Here is a 22,146-nt window from a genome sequence, read left to right as displayed (position 1 = left end):
TCTCTCAGCTGTGTTGGTTCTGCAAGGCTAACAGGAATAAAAGAAATAAAATCTTTACTCAAGCAATTATTTTCTGGATTCCAGTCCCCCTCCAAAGGAGCTGGGGAAAAACACATTAATGCTGAGTGTGGTAGTAAAGGGTATGTTTTAAATAGGATTTTAATATACAGCTGACATGTACATTTATTCTTCTTCTAGTCAGTGCATTACAGTAATAAATATGAGAGATTGTTTATGAATCAACAGAATTAAATATTAATTACACGAGGTGATAAATTCTGGTCTTTTTAGGAATTCACCAAAAGCCACTGAAGTCAATGAAAGTCTTTCCATTGACTTAAATGGGCTTTGGATCAGTCCCTTAATGCTGTTAAAATTCATTTGTTATTAAACAAACTTTCTATGCAATATTATGCCATAGCTATAATTTGTTATCAGAATGCAAAAATTCAGGACCAAACCTTCTCCTACTGAACTCTATGGTAAAACTTCCCTAGACATGAAAAAGAGCAGAATCGGGCTATACATTTTTAATTGCACTGTATACAAATACGCACAAAAGACTAAAATACTGTAGTCACAAAACTCAAGAGGTTTCCATGAAGCTTACAGGAAAGTACAGCACAAAATCAGTGAAGTGAAAAGTATTTTTTTTTTTCAAAAAATAATAAACCATACTTGATAGGTGTGGTAAACATTAAACAAAAAGACAAATGAACTGGCACAGTTTAACAACCTCATTTCTAAGTGTGCTTTGTAATAATGCTCCTCCCGAGCTGCTGTTTTCCCAGAACATAATGACAAAAAGCCTCATTGTAACATCACTGTTTTACAGTGACAAATTTTATTGCATTGCCAACTGCAAGTTTAAAAGAAAAAGCTGTAGAAAGGATCCCAAAGCACCACCACCGCCCTTTTTTATTTTATTTTGTGTGTGTGTGTGTGTGCGCGTGTGTGTGATTATCATCCAAAATAGCAACATAGCACTTTCATGTGTCACTAGTCTAGTTTAAAAAAAATAGAAGTTAATTAAAGAAAAGTGAGTTTTGTTTTTGTTTCAAAAATAATATAAAGAACCATTTCAGAATCAAATATTTCAATGATTAGAAATATGTTTAGCATGAAAGATAGAGCCCAACCCTGCAAAAATTCTTGAGTGCAATCTCAATGACTTCACTGGGACTGCTTGTGTGAGCAAGAATTTATGTGTGTGATTACGAATTGGCAGGATCAGGCTCTTAGCTTTGCCCTGTGCAAGCTTTTGCACAATTGTCCTAGGCTAAAAAGCATAGATAAAGTACTAATATATACAAAAATGAGCTTTTGTCTTATAGCTTTAACCCTATTATTGCTAGACCAAAAGTGAGGATTTGGAACAATTCACATAATTCATAGAGGATAAAACTGAGATGCAGCTTCAGATGACTGAATTTCCACTTGAGCCATTTTAAACTGGGTACACTGCAGCCACTTGCGGAGTACGGATGAGCTATTGTTCATTTGTCCTGACCCTTGTAACATCCTCAGGCTGTGGTGGTTCACGTTATTCTGAATGGCTTGAAGGCGCAGTTGGAGTCCAGCAGATAAATGCTATTAAAACCAGCAGAAGGTTGAGTTTCTGTCTTTTATTCAATACATACATTAAATCAGGATGATGTAAGATTTTTTGCCAGGCGCAGATTTCTGGAGGAGAGGATTCCCCCTGCATGCCCCACCTCCCTCTATCCCAGGTGTCTTTCCACCTCATCTCCAATCATCGACAAAGATGTTGTCACAAGGGGCATGGATTTCAGGCCACCATCCCCAAAATCACTACGTTCTCAACAGCAACTTTAGGTGGAGCTTTCTGCACAGCCTTTATTCCCATCCACTCTTGACTGACAGGACCCATTGGTATGCCTCATCCTCATTTCTGTCACACACAGGGCCACTGAGCTTCATCATCCAACCAGCAGACCACAGCAGGTCAACGTTTAGGTTGACCTGATTTAGTTGGGGATTGGTCTTGTTTTGAGCAGGGGGTTGGACTAGATGACCTCCTGAGGTCCCTTCCAACCCTGATATGCTATGATTCTATGAACGTCAGGTGCTGTAGAACTGAAAGCCACCCTCTGAATCATGGGTTCTCAACCTGTGAGTCGATGTCAGGGGGTTATGGACCACCCTGCTTTCCTTAGCTAGTTACATGAGAATGGAGAGGGCCTCCCACCTAGATCCTAGTTAGATGGAAGTCATGGGTGGCGCAGTGTCTCAATACGGAAAAGGTTGAGAACTACTGTCCTAAATGATGCCTCAGCCTATTCAAATTTGGCATATTCAATGCTGGGCCACTGAATGTCTCCAAATACCAAGCAGTTTGCATATTATAACGAGATGTATGTTGAAAAAATAATATGGATGATGCATTGTCAGAGGGTTGGGAACTTGAGTCCAATAGTCTTATTTCTAGAGTATATTCAGACAAAGCAAAGAACAGAAATACCAACAAGCATGAAAGAACAAGAGAAAATAACTTACCTTTAGATTTGACTGAATCATTGGCAACCACATGGGAATTAGCTGTACAAAGAGACAACAAATGTTTTGTTAGTCTACTATATGGGCCTATAAATCTGTTCCAGTTACAGTGAGTCAGAGCAGGGTATATCTAACTCATTTAGCCCTTTGAATGGATGGTGACACATGCTGAAAGGACTCATCCATAAATATGGAAATGTCTTTGTAAAAGATGGGCATGCTGGACATGTGGCATTCAGAGGTTAAGAGCCAGCTTTGATCATTTGTATCCTATTTCACAATAAGGAGCCATTAATGGTACTATTTTAAGACAATGTTGATAGTTTAAAATAAAAATCCATTAAAAGGAATATTTCCATGGAGGTGTTTTCTTAACACCCCGGTGCGCAGGTATTGGAATGGATGCGGTCCAAGCATTGCACAAAAAGGTGCACACCGCTGCAGATGTTGAAGAGCGAAAAGGATTGAGGCAGAAATTCATGATGATGCAGAACATTTTATATTCTGATCACTGACCATTGTTTTATAGGTGAACAATTGCAGGCATCCATGCTATACTCACACATCTAATTTAGGCCCAAGACCTCCTTTCACCATATAGCATGTATAGCAGACAGTGAGCTGGGCATCTTAGTGCTGGGGCGGTGGAAAAGGAATTTTCCCTTCAGTATGCCAAGCAACTGTGGAGTTGCTGTACAGCTGTTATTGCAGCCCTCCATGGGGGGGGATGGGTGAACCCATGTAGCAATGGATCTCCCAGCCTCACCCTTGCCATGTCCTTATCCCTCATCTCCAACTGATCTGTGTGCATTGGCCTAAAAAAGCCCTCCCTGCACCCTACTCCCAAGAGATAGAAGGCTCACTCATCAGGATGAAAAAGTACCTCTTAGGCTTTGACCTATGCCTGGATTTATTTTCTCCAGGACAGCGCCTCAATCTGCACTCAAACCTCCCACTGACTTCCCTGGGAACTCTATTTGCAGAGCAACTGCAGGATCAGGGCTTCATATGGTCATACTCCAGACACCAACAGAGTAGGAGGGCTCTGGGAACCCATAATCCAAGAGCTGATATTTATTTCTGGCTATACCTCTTAACAGAACTTTTATTTGACAGTAACTTTACATGACAAGCCTACAGAAACCATTTCTATCCATGCTCTCCAATATTAGTTTAACCACTGGGCATATTGTTCTGAAATGCTTCTCCAAATGGCATCAGAATTTGCAATTTACCAATTATGCTACTGAGAGTTGTGGGTTAAACCTAATCAGTATTGACAGCATTAGATAAAGCATCTTTCCCCCTGTTCATAGAATGCTAATTGTTTGTCTGGCTGCATAACATAAATTTCAGTGCTGTTTTGCTAGTGGATCATATGCAGCTCTGTCAGTATTGATTACTTGGTCCACCAAATAAAGAACCATATTCAATCCTCCGCTTCTGCAGGCAGATGGATGCCAAAACAGATGGAACCCAGCCAGAGAATAGGGGAGCATTAGCTCTGTAATCTCCTTCCCCGGGACCTTGCAGAAGCTCCTCCACTGGAGCTCTGATTACTCAGATCTATGTGGGGTTTTTGAGAGGCAGAAATAGGACAGTTAAAAGAGTACCCAAATTCCATGGCATGCTCCCCCTGCTAACCTCACAGACTTACCACTGGAAATCTGATCAGGTGCTCATGCTGCTCCTATGGGAGCTAGCCAGTGGCAGCATGTTTCCTGCCAAAGGGGAAGGAAAACTGGTCGGGAAGCTGGGCAGAAACACAGGGTCTCTTATGTACCCCAAGATCCACACAAGGTTTAGGAGGACTGACCCCTCTGCCTTGGGGGCGGGGGACGGTGTTAGAGGGGAGCAAATCCTCTCCCTCCCACTCCCCCCACTGTCACCTAGCTGGATGGAGGTTGAAGAAATTGAGTTGGAACACTTGGATTTTTTTTCTTTCCATCTCTCGGTCAGGCTTTTCTCCAAAAGGGGGAATATGGATTAAAAATCAGGCCAAAAAGTACTATCTGACAATAAAAGGGAGAAGCTCTATCCCAGGGGAAAGCATACACAGTGCAAGCGGGTGGGGAACATAACACCAATGGCTAAAAGTAGATGAAATCAGGAGGTGGACCTCTCGCCGCACCAGTCAAAGAGAAAGGGGAGTTGTGAGAAAGTGCTGCTCCCTGCCAGTGAGATGAAAGAAAGCTCCTCCTCTGCTTTTAGTTTAGGAAGATCTGCAGTCCCCTATCTTGCTCCACTTTCCCTGGCTTTACCCTCCCCCCATCTCATTCCTAATAAGGTTCCCCACCACATCAGCATCCTAGTAAACACACTTCCCGTAATCCACCTGGCAACATGTGACCCTCTGACTCCCCGTTGTGGTGGTCATTACAATTACACCTTTTTCCTGTCTGTTGTGATGAAGTTGTACAGTGGCCTTCCTGAACATTTTAATCGCATCTGATTCCCTATTTAGAATAAGAAATACAGCAATAAACTTTATTAATGAAGATGGTAAGTATGCAGGTTTTAGTGGCAACCACTGTGCTAAAAAGAGGTGGGACTGGTGGTGGTGATCTGATTTGCACAAGCAAAATGCAAAAAGCTCAGGAAAAGTATATTAAGAATGTGCTAAAACTGAATAAAAAAATAAGATTATTTTTCACTCCACTCTCTCCTCCTCACCATTCTTTAGTGATAACTTATTTTCGTTTGAAAGGCTTACATCTACATAAAGGAAAAGTGCTTTGAAACATAAAATATATTCTGTCCCCTACACTTAATTACCAACAAGGTCAAGGCAATACAAGATTTTCTAAATTGTCTGAAACATAATAAAAAACAACAATCAGCCAACAATCAGAGAGCTGTTATCTTTGCAACCTCTTCATGTAGGTTAGGGCCATGAACATTCAGGTCTTCTCTGCAACCCTTGAAAATAAGACAGTTTCAAAGCTGATTTGAGGTAAATTCCATGTTTGTAACTTAATGTTTTCCAACCTTTTTTCATTTGTGGACCCCTAAAAAATTTCAAATGGAGGTGTGGCCTCCTTTGGAAATCTTAGGCATAGTCTGCAGACCCTCAGGGGTCTGCGGACCACAGCTTGAAAACCACTGCTATAAATTATGGAGGTGCCAGTCATGGCTCCACAGTTAAAGTTGAGCTTTGCACTTAAAGCAGGGATTCAATCTCTTCGAAATGTTTTTAAAAAACAGTATATCTTCCCCACAATTACAGAACTTACTTTTAAAGTAGAGATTGAATACTGATACAATGCAAAATACTGTGTTTCTAAAGATCGATTTAAACTAATCTGGGACTACAAACACAAAAAAGCCTTAATTATAAACATATAGTTAATGCACGGTGTCACTGCAGGGGAGAGTTAAGGTTGTTTGGTTGCCCTGTGTATTTCCAAACCATAACATACTTGGATTTCTTTTAAGCTTATCTCAAATTTCCTAGATTTATAATGCTTGTTTTTGCAATAATTACAAATAATGTATTTTACTGTAAATTACTGACATATACTCTCAATCTTAACTCCATTGTAACATAGTTTTTGCTTGGCAATTTATTGCAGAATTTGTGTGATATGCCTTTTCTTTGGGTGGGAAGGCAGCTTTAAAATCCACCCTGGGCTTCATAGGATCCTGATTCATAGGTGCCGAATCAGTGCACCTCCTGGGAACCCTGTCCATGACCCATCCTGGGACAGCCTTGCCCACTTTTAGGGCCCCAACCCACAGAGCTCAGGTACTGAACTGAGCTCTTTACCTTATTATAAATCTGAATTTTAACATTTGCTAATAGAACCTGAATCTTTTCAATCCAATCTGCTTCATGTTCAGTCATCCGCTAGGAAGTGAAATGCTATCTCATTCCAATGTCACCCCCTCCAAGACAGGGTCCAAACACCACATTTACTGAAGGGAAATACATGAAGTGAGGCAGTGAGAGAGTATGTCTAAAATATTTTCAGAAATTTCATTCTTTGATCAAGATATTGTCATGTAGGGAATGTTTAAGTAGCTGTCAAAGTTCCTTCCCCACTCTGAATGCTAGGGTACAGATGTGGGGACCTGCATGAAAACCTCCTAAGCTTACTTTTACCAGCTTAGATTAAAACTTCCCCAAGGTACAAACTATTTTACCTTTTGCCCTTGGACTTTCGCTGCCACCACCAAACATCTAACCGGTATTATTTTATTAGGAAAGAGTCCGTTTGGAAATGTCTTTCCCCCCAAAATCCTCCCAAACGTTACACCCCCTTTCCTGGGGAAGGTTTGATAAAAATCCTCACCAATTTGCATAGGTGACCACAGACCCTTCTCAGAACAATGAAAAAGCATTCAGTTTCTTAAAAGAAGAATTTTAATAGAAGAAAAAGTAAAAAGAATCACCTCTGTAAAATCAGGATGGTAAATACCTTACAGGGTAATTTGACTCAAAACATAGAGAATCCCTCTAGGCAAAACCTTAAGTTACAAAAAAGACACAAAAACAGGAATATCCATTCCATTCAGAACAGCGTATTTTCTCAGCCATTTAAACAAACAGAATCTAATGCATATCTAGCTAGATTACTTACTAAGTTCTAAGTCTCCATTCCTGTTCTGTCCCTGGCAAAAGCATCACACAGACAGACAGAAACCCTTTGTTTCTCCCCCCTCCAGCTTTGAAAGTATCTTGTCTCCTCATTGGTCATTGTGGTCAGGTGCCAGCGAGGTTATCCTAGCTTCTTAACCCTTTACAGGTGAAAGGGTTTTTCCTCTGGCCAGGAGGGATTTTAAAGGTGTTTACCCTTCCCTTTATATTTATGACAGTAGCTCTCCACAGTACTACAACAATATAACTCCATCGGCTGTTAGTTTTAAAGGAGGCATGGTAACAGGGGGATTGCCTTTCAGTTTTAGCTATTGTGTTACTGCTGGACACTAATGGCATTGCTATACTGCAACATAAGCCTGTGCTTGAGCCCGGACTCAAGCCTAATCCCCGCCCCTTCCATCTACACTGCAATTGTGCTAACCCTGCAGGGTTGGAGGGTCCAAGCTCAAGTTAAGCCAGAACCCAAGGTCTGAGCCCTATTGCCTTGCAGTGTAGATGCAGCCACGCTTGACTCAGGACCTGGGAGTCAGCCGGATGTATCCCACAATTCCATGGGACAATGTCCATAGTACTCTCTATCCCAATAATCTGCAATGCACTCTATTGAAAATGGAAGCCATACCCCCTTTGTAAATGGCAGCAGCTCAGCGTTAACTCAGTCTCTCATAATCACCAATCTGCAAGCACACATTCAGAGAGCCTCCTGGGTTTGCAATGGAGAGTGAACAGATCAAGTCTTTGGCAAAGCGAACGGCTTTCTGGTAACATGCAGGGCAGGCAATAAAGTTTTCCCACAGTGCATCATGGTCCTAGAGCTAGAGCAGTCACATTTCGGGGGGAGGGACGGGATGCTAGAGAATCTGGGATATGGTTACTTTGACTCAGGTCTGTGCACTGCAATATGGACACCAGAGCTCTAGATTTCAGCACAGGTTCGAAAAGTCTTAACATAAAGTCAAGCCCAGAGCTCCCTAACACGGGTCAGATGACTTGAGTCCCATTACCCCTGCGCTTACATTGCAGTGTAGACATACCCTAAGAGGCTGAAAAAGAATAACACACAGTGGCTTGCTCTAATGCAACGCAACAGCTCAACTGTACAAAGGAACACAACTCATCTAGACTCATAGGACTAAGGACTGCTTTGCTTGCTGTTATTTCATCTAAAAGCAGCTATCCAGAGGACTAAGTGGAAAAGCATCTATAATGCTAGAAGACTTGATTTATCCTGTGTGACCACCCCAGTTCTTTCCATTTCTTCTTTGGTTTGGCTTGTTTTACTCAGATCAATGCAGGGAACACTGGTCATCCACAAGGGGAAAAATACTACTTTATTTAAACTTTGTACCAAATGCTGCAGGCCACTGATTTCCAAAGGAGTTTTGCACAAGCAAGGCAAGCAGAACTTGGCCCTGGACTGGTGAATAGCCTATTGTGTTTCCCTAAAAGAACAGGATTCACCATCTAATTATATTCAGTTAAGAAAGAAACACACACACACACACACAGGCATTTAATAAAACCAGACATTATTCAGGCACAAGTCTTGTGTTATCACCCTGAAATAATTTGAGTGCCAGGACATAAATGTGATCTGAAAAGGAAGCTGAGTGACACCAACATTGTTAGGAATTAGAAATTGGTCCAAAATGGAAATTTAAAATCCAGATTTTGAATATTGCTGCTTGCAAAGTTCAGGGGTGTTTGAATGCAGACTTTGGATTCATTCTGTTATAGGAACTAGGAGTAAATAAGATACAAAGTCAAAATTCAAGGGCAGTGTGTGCGCAGGGTTTTGGTCTATGCCTCTATGTTAGGAATTTTACTCTTTTAATGTTGTGAAGAGCTATATTCCTGCACTGACATTTAACCTCAGCCCCTTCTAGTTTCCCCTCCTAGGAAGTCTCTTGGAAAAAAGGTCCCTATGAATCCTTAAAAGAAGTATTCACAACATGTGATTCACCTACCTTGACAAAGATAGTGGAATTGCATTCTTGTAAAGCCTCCATTAAACTAATCACATGCAGACACACCATTTCCACCATCTGAAAGAAAAAATATTAAATAAATATCCAGTGTAATAATATTGTGAACCCAGCCAATAGTCTCTAGGGATAGTCTCATTCCATTTTCTTGGCAGCTATACTGGGGCATAAGCTGTATGTTTTTTAACCACTGACATTTCAGGTTAAATATCACATGATGACATGGGGGACATTTCTATTTAGTAAGTCTTTCTCTGATGCAGAGCACCTATCTGTTAGAGTGCTCTATATATTTTAATTCCTATTGCACACCAAGACAAACTGTCTTCAGTTTTCTTCCTCTCAGTCATTGTTCCTTCTGTATGTCCCTGTTGGGTAGTTCTCATCAATCATTGAGTCAGAAACTGGTATTTTTATTTACTCAATTCCTTTTAAAATTAACTTAGTCACAAAGATCAGATTTTATTTTTTCCATCTGAAGGTGATTTATTGTTCTGAATTGGCAGAGGGACCATGAATATATAATTCTTTGATTTTATAGCATGAAATACGGCATATGCAAATATTAGCTTTTTGGTAGTAAACAGCATTTTATGTTTTATGTTCTGTAAATGCATAGGTACAAGAAGACAAATATCTTGAGATGGCAGTGAGTATTTACAGTGCCTGTCTGAACTATGCATGTATTCCCCTATATAACAATAAATTTAGCTTTTCAGTATTGCTTGTCTCCTTCGAAGAGCTTTACAAACACTAACTAAATTGAACTTCAAAATACCCCTGTGAGAATAAGTATTATCCACATTTTACAGAGCATGTAGCCAAGGCAGAGAGTTTAATAACTTGTGCCAAAGGCCACAAAATGAGTCATTGTTAGAACTGAGATTAAAACTCAGGGGTTCCTAGTCCCACACCTTTCCCCTTAGACTGACCAAGCATCAGGCTAGTCAGAGGTAGAGGTCATGCAGAATTTCAGTTGATTTCACTAGGAGCTCCAGGCTTACAGCAGCAGTTCCCAAACTGTGTTCAGTGGACTACAAGTGGGTCACAGAGCACTTAACGAGTAGTCCATTGACAGCGGGCTGGTCACCCAGGCTTCTCCACATTTCCAGAGGTTAAAATCACATGAAAGGACAGCTATAAATATATTAAGTACTTGCCTAATGTGACCTTAATGTAAACAATTGCTGTAGTTGGCACAAAAATATTCCAGCTGCAGTCCATGTGATTGCAAATGAAATGGAAAATGCCCAAACATAGAGGGAATGGGAGGTAGTCTACACGATCATACATGAGCAGGGAGGTGCTGCACAAAGCAGTCTCTGCATAAATAGGAGGCCCACATTCTAGAAAATGTTGAGAACCCCATGCTTAGAGGACCGGGCTATATGTGAGGAATCTCTGTCTTGGGCCTAGAATCAGAACCTTCAGAGCCAAACCAGCAATTACCGTTTCAGCTAATGGAGAATATCCATCACATTAGTAGAACCAGAAGCTCATGACGAGTCTGGCAAGTGAGAGACAAGACCGCTATGTACCTTGCCCATCTTAAGCAAGCTGTCAACCATGAGTGTGCAAACAGAGAGAACTATTATTCTAGCACTGTGCATGCTTTAGGGCCTGAACCTATGAGGTACTCAGCAATGGAAGTCAATGGGAGTTTATAGCACTCGGCACATATCCGGAGGCACTGGGAAATTTGCATAACATTGGGTCCTTAGTGAACTGCACCTACATCCTGCACCTGCATGCTAAGCAGTGGAACTGGATGAATAATCTGTAACAAATAACTAATTAAACAAATTTGGCTCATTTGCTGTTTGCGAAATGTCTGAACAGACGGCAGTCTTCTCAAATCATTCATTACTCAAAAATATTTGCAGAACGATCTCTGTGGATTATGCTCGCTCAATAACTTCTTTGCAACCAGCTGACTGTGAGAGTTCAATATTGATCATTTGAACTGTTTTGACTGAATACATGGGTCACATGGTAAAAACTCAAACAAATATTTACAGAACCATTCTGAAGTATTTGATCAATTTTGCGATGCAAACTCAGAAGCTCTAACACTGAATAGCACTAAGATCCAATAGAAGTGAATAGCACTCAGATCCTTGTTCAGATCACTACAGGGTAAAACTATTGCTAGCTATCTTTCCCTTTGAACTCTCAAAGGTAACATATACTGCACAGCCAAAAGTAGCACAACTGCTTCACAAAATTATGCACAGTCCCATGTATTCAGTTTTAAACTTTAAACCTAGAAGGTTTGGCTTTATAAATATCTGTAATAAACAAATCTGTATACAGCATTTGACTCACCACTTTGTTATGTGCCATAAGCTGTAGGATACTAGGTGTCACTCGGCTCCAGAACTCCAGAGCTGTAAGGATGGCTGTAAAGCTAAATTCATTTTGATTTTGGACCGTAGGGGCTACTGCTGTTTGTTCACAATACACTGTCCAGAGCTGAGCAAATATAAACGCATGGAAGAGGGAACACATGTGCAGCACTGATGTCTGTGGAAAGAGTAACAAGAAAAAAATGTTTTTCTTGAAAAAGTATAAAGTACTTTCCCCATCAAAGTACCCCCATTAACATAAAATTATTCCATCAAATTAAATCCCCCAAGAAGTTCTCCCCCATCAGGTACTCACTGATCAAATCCACCATAACTATCAAAGTGTTTCTCTCGTTGCAGTAAGTGAAAGGCATATGATAACAGCTCATGCATGTTGAAATAATATGTTTATATTTACACCCTAAAAGCCCAATCCTGCAAACAGATCTGCACATACAGGCCCTCAGCTGTGCAGATGTGTAACCCACACACCTTCTGAGTGTGGTGTTCTGTCCCATCTAGTGGCACCGAGACCACTTAGAGACAGTTAAATCAGTCTGCTCTACAGCCTTAGCTAACAGCCAGTTGGCTTTTAGCTCATGCTGTAGAGGTTCATGCACTGAGCTCCAGAAGCCTCAGGTTCGATCCTGCCCGCCAACAACAGGGGTCTGTCAGCATTACAGACGCACTACGGGGTATTAAAGTAAGGGTCAGAGTGTGAAGACCACTTTGTCCTTGGGAACCAATCCTGCTGAGTTTACTGGGGTAAAACGCTCATTGCCGTCAATGGGAGGCCTGTAGGAATATGACCTTAAACATGCTACTGCCCAAGTCAGTGGGAGTGTGAGTTTCCCAAGGAAACATGTATGTATACAAAATAAATCATTTTACATCAATTTCTTTTAATCTGCAACCCACCTCCATCTTACCAGAATATAAACACCCCAAAACACCTCCATGTTACAGTCCCATAATGGGAACTTTGCAAGACTCGCTGTGTAGTTTTACAGATGTACCTGAGCATGAGCCTTTAATAATAAATGTTAGATATAGTGATTTCTGACAGACACGCCAAAGAGCTGTCACGATTCCTAGACATGTCACTAGTTCATTATAAAAAATGTTCTACTGTAATTCAGGTCATAGATATTTTCTCTGTTCAAAAGTGCAACAGTGATTCATGACCAATGCCAGTATGACTGCACAAAAACACTGCCAGGGTTGCTTGGTAACTGGAGGGAAGTATTTGAAAGAGCAAAAAGAACTAGAAGGAATGAATGGGAAGCATCAGTCTTGAATGGGTGAGGGGAGGCCAAGTACTAGACAAGCATGTGATCATTCTACTTCTGTAGTTAATAAACTCCTATTTATTATTTATTTAATAAACACATACTGCCTGCTGCATCTATGTTAATTATTGTCATAAATGGTTTACGATTTGCAACATCACTGTTCATCTTCAAAGCTCTTGACAAATCAAGCTGGGCTTGAGCCCATCTGTTTGCAAATATTAAGTCTTTTTTTAATCCTCACACTACCTCTGTGATGTAGGTTAGCAAGTCTTATTAGAATAGAAGAGAATAGAATAGAATAGAATAGAGATATTTAGTCACTTTGTAAAGGGAGAGTCAATGTGGAGCTAAGAAAGCTAGACTAAGGACTCAGAAATTTCCATCTCCCACTCCTGTGCTCAGACCACTAGACAGTGATGCTCTCAGACAATAAAATATCTCTAGCAAGCTGATTTTTAGTGAATTTATCACTATGAATTTCTATGTCTATTGGGGCAGTTAACTTAAGAAAGACTGGGCAGGTTTGGGTTTTCTTTTCTGAATTATGATCATAAGTTTTTTATTATGCTTCCAGTTTCTATATCTTATGAAGACAGCAGCCTGCTAACTTTGGGCAGTTTTAGTATGGTGGGACCATTATTGAACTAGAAAGTGGGCAGTGTCATTTTAAAACATTCAAACAATACTGCTGGAATATTTTACATTTACAAGGGGTACCATCTGGGAATTTAAGCCACTTTAAATAAGGCATTAACATGAAGTTGCTTTTAAGACATCCAGAGGAGGAAAAGTTGTAAGATGCATCTTCACCTCCCTGAAAAAAACCACAACTGGTTAAGTGTTTGCAATACTAATGGCATTGCATATGGTGTATCATCTTCAACCCCTAGAATCCCTTACCTTTGATTGCTCTGGAAACCCAATCAGGATAACAATAAGGTGGTCTGCGATGTGGGAGCCAGCATCCAGAGGAATTGGCATGCAAGATGAGGGAAAATTCGGACAGACGACGTTGTGTGTCAGAGACCCCAGAAGTAGCCAGGAGAGTAAACGAATATGAGATACACATTCGATGAATTCTTTGGGCCTGTCAGAGAACAACTGATTTTTACAATGCAAGTGACCTTTGCTTTCTCTCATTAACTGAAAATCCCGTATGTTTGCAAAATGCTGCCAGTGCTTGCTAGAGTCGAAATCATTTGGACAGCCTGTGGGAATGGCAGGTGGAGCCGCGTGTGAATTGGCTGACCTGGCTTGGCACTAACATGCCCAGCAGCACTTGTTCTGTCCTTGCAAAGCAGAAATTCTGCACCAGGCTGATGTGGCGAACTCACAGAGCCACACGCAGTGATTATTTGGATATAAATGATCAAAGGAGCTGTATATCATGAGTCCTCTGTATATTAAAGACTGGGGTTATGGCACTGGGCTGTGATTCATGAGATCTAGACTCAGTTCCCAGCTCTGCCAGAGACTTCCTGGGTGACCACGGCAAGTCACTGGATCTCTCGGGATCTCACTTCCCCATCAGTAAAATAAAGTTAATAACACTTCCTTTCTCCCACCCCTTGTCTGTCTTGGTCCATTTAATTTGTAAGTTTTTGGGGGCAGGGACGGTCTCTGATTAAAAGATCATACATCATCTAGCACAATGAGACCCTGATCTTAGCTGGGGTGTCTAAGTGTTAGTGTAACACAAGAATAACAATAGTTTCCATAAATTTCATCTCAATCCAAGATCCCCTGGCTTTCACAAAGCCTGGAATTTAGATTACTTAGTCATCTGAATTCAGAGGCACTGAAAAGAAACAAATTTCAGGTCAGAAAGCAGTTGCCTAGCAGACCTCTCACTGCCATTTTTCATTATTAATTTAATATCAACAGTGATTCAAAACACCCATGAGGCATAACAATAATACATTTATTTTATTCATTGGCTTTTCTCTGGTGTTCAGCACCTAGGACCTGGGGCTTCACAAACATTAATTATCCTCATTTTACACATGGCGAACTGAAGCCTAGGGAGATGATAAATTAAAGTATATGTACAGCTTCATAGATTAAATCCAAAGAACCTCTCATATTGTGAAGTCTTTTTTTAACAGATCACCTTCAGAATGGGCCCAATCCTGACGCCCCACTCATTTACATTCACTCCTTACACAGGCAAACTGCAATGAGTAAGGAGTCAGGAGTTGGCCCTATATAGCTAGGTTTACAACCAGAACTGATCGAATACTTTCATTCTGTTTTACTATGAACTCAGATTCTCACATCCTTATTCAAATTCATCCCTGATGTAACTTCACTGAAGCCAATGGAGTTACATCATGGATCCATTTGGGACCATGACGCAACACTACTGAGTGATAAAGTTGGGGTTGTTGAAACATTTAACATTGAATTGTCTTTGTTTCAACATCCATCATCAAATCACACCCACTGTCATCACTAACTGCATTCCCTTTAATCTGGCAAGAACCCCAGAATTATTGTGGGAATTTCTGCCTCATTGCTCTTCTTTTGGGGACAAAAGTGCTCTTACCCCTGTTGCATTGCAGAAGGAGGATGGTACAGCCATGGCAAGTAACGAATCACAGCTTTATTATCTCTGTGATTTCCTCGTGTAATTTCCATAGCTGCAATCTGAGCTAAACCAACTTTGAGATGTCCACCAAAGGTGTCTTCATGCAGTGGCTGGGAACACGTCTTCATGTGACTCTGCAAAGTAAAGATCTGATTTTCTATCCAGTAGAGTATTGCACTAAATCCACTTTATGCAAATTCTCACATATTGTCTGTTCACCTTCAATCACCCATACAAAGAAAGAGGCAACATGTGCATGCATCCTTTCTATCAGCAAACCCTGTAACTATGTATGCAAACTAGCTTTTGCATACTCTATTTATTTAATTGCACATCAAAGGACTCAATCTTTTCACAAGGTAATATAATTTGCACAAGAAATTACCAGCTTTACCCAGGCAAATAGCCATTTGCCTTTTAAAATACAATATTTTGCCTCTTCAGTGGATGAGAGACCATTTTGCATGGCTCATTTTTTGTGAGGACATTTAGGCCCTGAAAATCTAAGGGCAATGTTGTATCAACTGAGTGGCATATGCTTATCCCTGAGAACGTATTTTATAAAACACTGTTGTGAGCTGTAATGCTTAATTGGTGCTTCTTGAGATTCCTCCATATTCCCAAATGTGCTAACTCTGAATTGTCTATTGCTATTGCAGATGATGGCAGTGCCAACTGGTGTATGTTTGCTTAAAGGGACAAAATGTCCTTTGCACAATAGAGGCCATATTATCAGCTGGAATAAATTGCTATAATGACACAAAAATCAATAGACCTATGCTGATTTTCATCAGTGGAGGATCTGGCCCCAGTAATTTTAGTTCAACAAATGAAAATCATTTAACTGAACTCCTGTTTCAGGAGTGCAAAATCTTCCAGCACAGACAGACAGATCTTTTGCTTATGTCCAGATAGTGAAATTTATAAATTCAGCTTGCCTGACTTTCTAGAAATTTACATTTTATTCCAAGAGAAAACAAAGACCATAAATAACCGAACACAGAAAATAAATGAGAATATGGCTATGCTGAGACGTTATCATGTGCAAGTCTAATATAATGCACTAATTACTAATACAGGCCTGAGAAAGAAATACACAATTAAGGTCTCTTCCACAGAAAAACACTTTATTAGAGCTAAACTAACAACTTTTAACTAAATATTTATTCAGCAAACTTCACCTCTTTTTTTGTTCATTGAATGTCTGCAAACAGTGCTTTCCTTAGATTTATTCATTAGCTGATGAACAATTTCCCCCTTTCAAATTCAAAGCCTTGTTATTCACAATTTGAAATCCCAAATCAAGTTGTGCTCCTAGGTTGTGATTGGTCATATAAGTCACATGATATTGTTCCCATCACCTAGATTGGATAGTGTGACTCTGACCAACAGAGGGAATACTTGCAGAAAACAAATGTACAATGTGGACAAACTTAAAATCCACTTTCCAGGGACATTTGCGTTAGTGAAACCCAGTCAATATGAACATTCATGTAAAATGAGTATGAATGGGTATGAACATGGATGATGTGGACTTGTTTAAAATGCTGACTGAACATTTGCAGGTTTTTTGGTTTGGTTTTTTCCAGTATTTGCCCAGTTATATAGGAGACATACAATGTGTTTCTGTCTGCATCCCTTAAAAAGGTAAATCCAAAAAGGAAGAGGCTACAGCTTTTCCACCTACAAACTTTCCAGACTAAATATATACTTGCCTTTACATTTTCCAAACTGAACCAGAACCTCAATAAACCATTAATTAAAATAATGGTCATATTAGCTGGCTTTCTACTGTATTCCTTCAAGCAGTCTGACCCATATCTCATATGGGCTGAATCCAAGCAACCTAAAATTTGGAAACGCTTTGATTCTGATCCAGATTTCAACCCCCAAATCACAAAGTTTAGGAGTTTGCTCCCTGGTTTAATTTTGCCCCATGAAAGACAGATATATGAAGACCAGACAAGGGGGCTTAGTTCAGGTCCATCGCTTGCTATACAAGGACTAACAATAAACATGAAGAACTTTTAGATTCTGCAAAGACTTATGCAGCTGTGTAATTGAAGCAAGTCAAGGTGGATGAGGTGGTAATATCTTTTACTGGACCAACTTCTGTTGCATGTGGTGGTCAGAGGGCTATAGATGGTGACACCTCTGGGAATGATGTTTTGTTTCTTGCATTTGCTCAGAAAGTAGATGTCGCTGTTCAGTTTTTCTTCCTTTTTCTTCATGTGGTGGAGTTTCCATTTCAGATGGAAAAATTTGATATCTTCCATTGTTGTTTGCAATGTTGTTGTAGCTGTATTGGTCCCAGGATATTAGAGATACAAGTTGGGTGAAGTAATGTTTTATTGGACCTTTTACCTCACCCACCCTGTCTCTCTAATATCCTGGGACCAACACAACCACAAGCACCAGTTTCCTCCAGGCACCAGGGGTGCTCAACCTCCTGCTCCGCCCCAGGCCTCACCCCCACTTGACCCCTTCCTCCAAATCCCCACCCCTACCCTGTCTCTTCCTGCCCCCGCTTGGCCCCAGGCCCTGCCCGCACACCCACCCCACCCCTTCTCCCAAGCCCCCATCCCTGCTCCATCTCTTCCTGCCCAGTTCCGCCCCCTCCCCCAGTGCACCCCATCCCCACTCCTCTCCCCTCCCCCCCCCAGCACCTCCAGCACGCTGCAGAACAGCTGATCGAAGCAGGCAGGAGGCACTGGGAGGGAGGAGCTGGCTGCCTGTGGGTGCTAAGCACTCACTAGTTTTTTTCCCCCATGGCTGCTCCAGCCCTGGAGTGATCCATTCGCATGAGCTTTTGCAAGATTGGAGCCTTAAAGAGATAGCAACAATTTAGTAAAATGGGAAAAGAAAAGGGAAGAAGGAGGAATTAAAAAAATGTATGCAAGAGAGCGAGCTCTTTTTAGGAATATTTCACAGAGAGAGGTCATCTGAATATATTTACAAAGATACGGTTTCCATTTATGGTTTCAATCAAATTCATGTTTTCTGTGGGATAAGTGTACAGGATAAGTCTCTCTTAGTTTCACCACTGATTCATTTTTTAGTATATTTGGAAAGTAATTTAGAATGTGCGAATAATTTTTTAACAGAGAAAAATTAGAGTGGGATGGGAATTCAGTTCAATTGAAAATGATTAATTAGTTCACGCTTTAGAGTGGATCACTACTCCAGTGCAAAAGAGGAAAAAAGCAGCTTCCCCTACTGGAGCATTTCTAAAAGCTGAATAGGGCTCAAGGCAGACATTCAAAAGGGCAGGAACTGGAAGCAGAGATATTTCTCTCTTTAAAAAATTTCTTGTGGGTCTCAACAGAAGCATTTTTTTAAGGTTTTACCCAGGATTCCTCCTCATTTGTGTGGCTGACACTCTCTCCCTGCAAGAACACGTTCGTGTGAAGATAAAAGATGAACTGGTAGCATGAGGCGATCTAGTGCACGGTCACTACTTTTCAGAAAAAGACTGACACATTCCAAACCTTGGCATATATGGGAAGCAGCAGACTTTGTCCATTCCGTGTCCCTTACAGACTGACCTGTGCTGCAAAATGCATTGGGGCAAATCAACAGCTCTTTAGGCACAGGCTAGAAGTGAATGTGGGAGATTAGTAGGGGAGCCTCCCTAGAACTATATGTATGTCAGAGCCCAGGGTGCAATGTGTGAATGACGGGAATATGTTTTCTTGCTAGTTCAAATTAGGCAACACTAGCTGTACTATATCTGTTAACTGAGCTTTAGATCACACAAACACAATTTGGCAACTGCTTGATTTGACTGTGTTCAGTGATGGAGTGACCTCTGATTCTGCTGATGAACTTCCCCTTGGATCACTGAGTTCCTATTGTTCAAACACTAACGGCCTTTTGCCAGATTTTAGCATTGGCTGCATCTTTTACAGCTTTTGGACTCTCTTCTGTACTTCGGAATGACCTCTGTTCCATACTCCCAAACCATCAATTTGTCTTGCTTTGCTTTGTCAAGCTTTGTATGGGTTACAAGTAGCAAGACCTGCTTACATCCCCTCCTGCTTTACTTTATGTGCTAACTGGATGAAATCCACTCCTGTGCAAGGAAGCAGCACTAGATCAACAGACCATTTAAATCCCCCTTAACACCATTTTTGAGGATGTAGGAGATATTTAAGCAGTGCTATTGATATACCTGTGCTTCCCCTCTGCTCAGAGGTGAATTTCAATCACTGTGCATGTATTTTCAGCTCCAAACTATACTCAGAGACTTATTTAGAGGGACAATGTTACAATTTAAGTTGTATAAATAAAAATAAATTATTAGTAGTAGCTATTTATTTTACAAAACTTAATAATAATATAAATATTTATATGGGATTTTTTAAAATTAAAATATTGTATTTTAATGTAAACATTTCTCTGGCATGTTTGCTATCCAAACATTGCAGCATCAGGCTAATTTATAAGAATCAGAAAATAACACTGACTAGAAACCAAAGAGAAACTTACTAGTCTATTTCCATTGTACAAACTGAATGAAATGCATCATCACACATGAGGAAAAGAAAACTGGAATTTTAGAATTATTACAATTTTAGTAGCACATGGTTAAATCATACACCCCTAACAAAGACAAGTAATGTCTGCGTGTGTGTATAAGGGATGCAGGATTGGTCCATTAAAGCAGAATTAGTAACATGGATACAGAAATTTATTTTTCTGTATATGATTGTTTAACCTGACTGTCCCTTCCAAAGCAATCTTCGTATGATATTATTTTATCAGCATCCACATTTCAAAAAAATGAAACCTGTGTTTTTATTTGTGTGCTTTGCATATTCAAATCCAGCCCTAACTTCAGCCCTTTCCATAAGAAGAAAAGGAGTACTTGTGACCCCTCGAGACTAACCAATTTATTTGAGCATAAGCTTTCGTGAGCTACAGCTCACTTCATCGGATGCATACTGTGGAAAGTGTAGAAGATCTTTTTATACACACAAAGCATGAAAAAATACCTCCCCCAGCCCCACTCTCCTGCTGGTAATAGCTTATCTAAAGTGATCACTCTCCTTACAATGTGTATGATAATCAAGTTGGGCCATTTCCAGCACAAATCCAGGGTTTAACAAGAGCGTCTGAGGAGGGGGGGGCGGTTAGGAAAAAACAAGGGGAAATAGGTTACTCCTCCTCAGACGCTCTTGTTAAACCCTGGATTTGTGCTGGAAATGGCCCACCTTGATTATCATGCACATTGTAAGGAGAGTGGTCACTTTAGATACGCTATTACCAGCAGGAGAGTGAGTTTGTGTGTGGGGGCGGGGGGGTTGAGAAAACCTGGATTTGTGCTGGAAATGGCCCAACTTGATTATCATACACATTGTAAGGAGAGTGATCACTTCAGATAAGCTATTACCAGCAGGAGAGTGGGGTGGGGGGAGGTATTTTTTCATGCTTTGTGTGTATAAAAAGATCTTCTACACTTTCCACAGTATGCATCTGATGAAGTGAGCTGTAGCTCATGAAAGCTTATGCTCAAATAAATTGGTTAGTCTCTAAGGTGCCACAAGTACTCCTTTTCTTTTTGCGAATACAAACTAACACGGCTGTTACTCTGAAACCTTTCCATAAGCTACTTTCTTGTTTTTCCCTGAGGAAGTGACTAACCTATGAGAACACTAGCTTTAAAATGGAAATCTCTCTGTTGGTCATTTTCATATAGGTCCCTCCAACTATGCTATTTACAGAAAGGATGAAAGTCATAATTAGCAAATACAATTTGGGTCAACATATCCCCGTACCGTACTCACCTTTAATTTGGTTAAGGTATGCATATCGGCAATAAAATCCAGCACATCATTAACGTACTGCCTCATGCACTCCATTGCTGCTGTTCCACACTAAAAAAAAAAACACAAAAAAACTGAATTTAATCATCTGGTTTTTGACATATTCAGGTTTCTGGATTTAGCTCATGTTCACTGAAAAACATCTGTTTCTTGACTGCTTCTGGTGGTGTACCGTTTAAACTGAAATATTCCTTGGGAGTCTTTTTGCAGTGAAGTTTTCCCCATTATCCAGAAGCATATACATAAAGCAGACAATCTCAGTACCTACTTCATCCATCACAGAATTTCTCATCAGTGACTGTAATGAAAGGTTAAGTGAAGACCTTTTCAAGAATATTAGTACAGTGTCCTCCTTGAACTTTTCATGGGGCCTGAATCAAAGTTCACTGATGTCAATGGGAGTCTTTCCATCAGCTTCAATGGGCTCTGGATAAGGCGCCCAGTCCCACAACTTTTCAAGCAGCTGAGCTCTCCTCTGAGGCAAATTGGTGGGCTGAGCCCTAAGAAATTGAACTAGAACCACAGGCACGGATCCTCTGTGTTCATAAGAACGAGTCCAGTTCAGGAAGCTTATGTAAAGAACACAGTCATTCTTCCTTGCTCACAAGTTCCCAGTGAAGATGGCACCAGAAAAACTGCTTTTTAATCACTGAGCTCATGCTTTTCACTTGTTAACAGAGACGACTGTGTGCACCACAATTTTTGCTAGCAGAGGTTAGTGGAATATTTTCATTGACAAAGTACTCAAAAGATCAGCACTTTGCTGCCATTTCAAATTAACTAAAAAAAAATTGTAAAACATGCTAAATTTAGATCACAATAATTTTCACTTCAAAACATGTAGGGTTTAAAAAAAGGTAAGTGTTTTCAGAGTAGCAACAAAAATACTGTCTTCACAACACTTTGGGAACGTGCAAAATTCTGGGAGTCCAAACTGGACAAAGCGAAACGGTGTAAGACTTTTTTTTAAGAAACTGAAACAAACCCCCCTCCAT

At 40.5% G+C, this 22,146-nt stretch overlaps 1 protein-coding gene across 14 annotated transcripts in view; it reads right to left on the bottom strand.

Moving 5' to 3' along the window:
* Nucleotides 1-554: 554 nt before the first annotated feature.
* Nucleotides 555-22,146, bottom strand: part of UNC79 (unc-79 homolog, NALCN channel complex subunit) — a 150,642-nt gene continuing 129,050 nt past the window's right edge. For all 14 annotated transcript variants that reach the window (XM_043549113.1, XM_043549109.1, XM_043549112.1 and 11 more), the window contains 7 exons: nt 21,113-21,202; nt 15,285-15,460; nt 13,640-13,826; nt 11,428-11,625; nt 9,085-9,162; nt 2,518-2,559; nt 555-1,590 (listed from right to left, as the gene is read on the bottom strand). In XM_043549113.1, the coding sequence (XP_043405048.1) occupies nt 1,390-1,590; nt 2,518-2,559; nt 9,085-9,162; nt 11,428-11,625; nt 13,640-13,826; nt 15,285-15,460; nt 21,113-21,202 (972 nt within the window). In that variant the 3' untranslated portion in view covers nt 555-1,389. The remainder of the gene's footprint in view (nt 1,591-2,517; nt 2,560-9,084; nt 9,163-11,427; nt 11,626-13,639; nt 13,827-15,284; nt 15,461-21,112; nt 21,203-22,146) is intronic.

This window comes from Chelonia mydas, chromosome 6, assembly GCF_015237465.2.
Source record: "Chelonia mydas isolate rCheMyd1 chromosome 6, rCheMyd1.pri.v2, whole genome shotgun sequence".
Lineage (NCBI taxonomy): Eukaryota > Metazoa > Chordata > Testudines > Cheloniidae > Chelonia > Chelonia mydas.
Note: the sequence above shows the minus strand (reverse complement) of the source record. Positions and strands in the feature narration are given on the sequence as shown.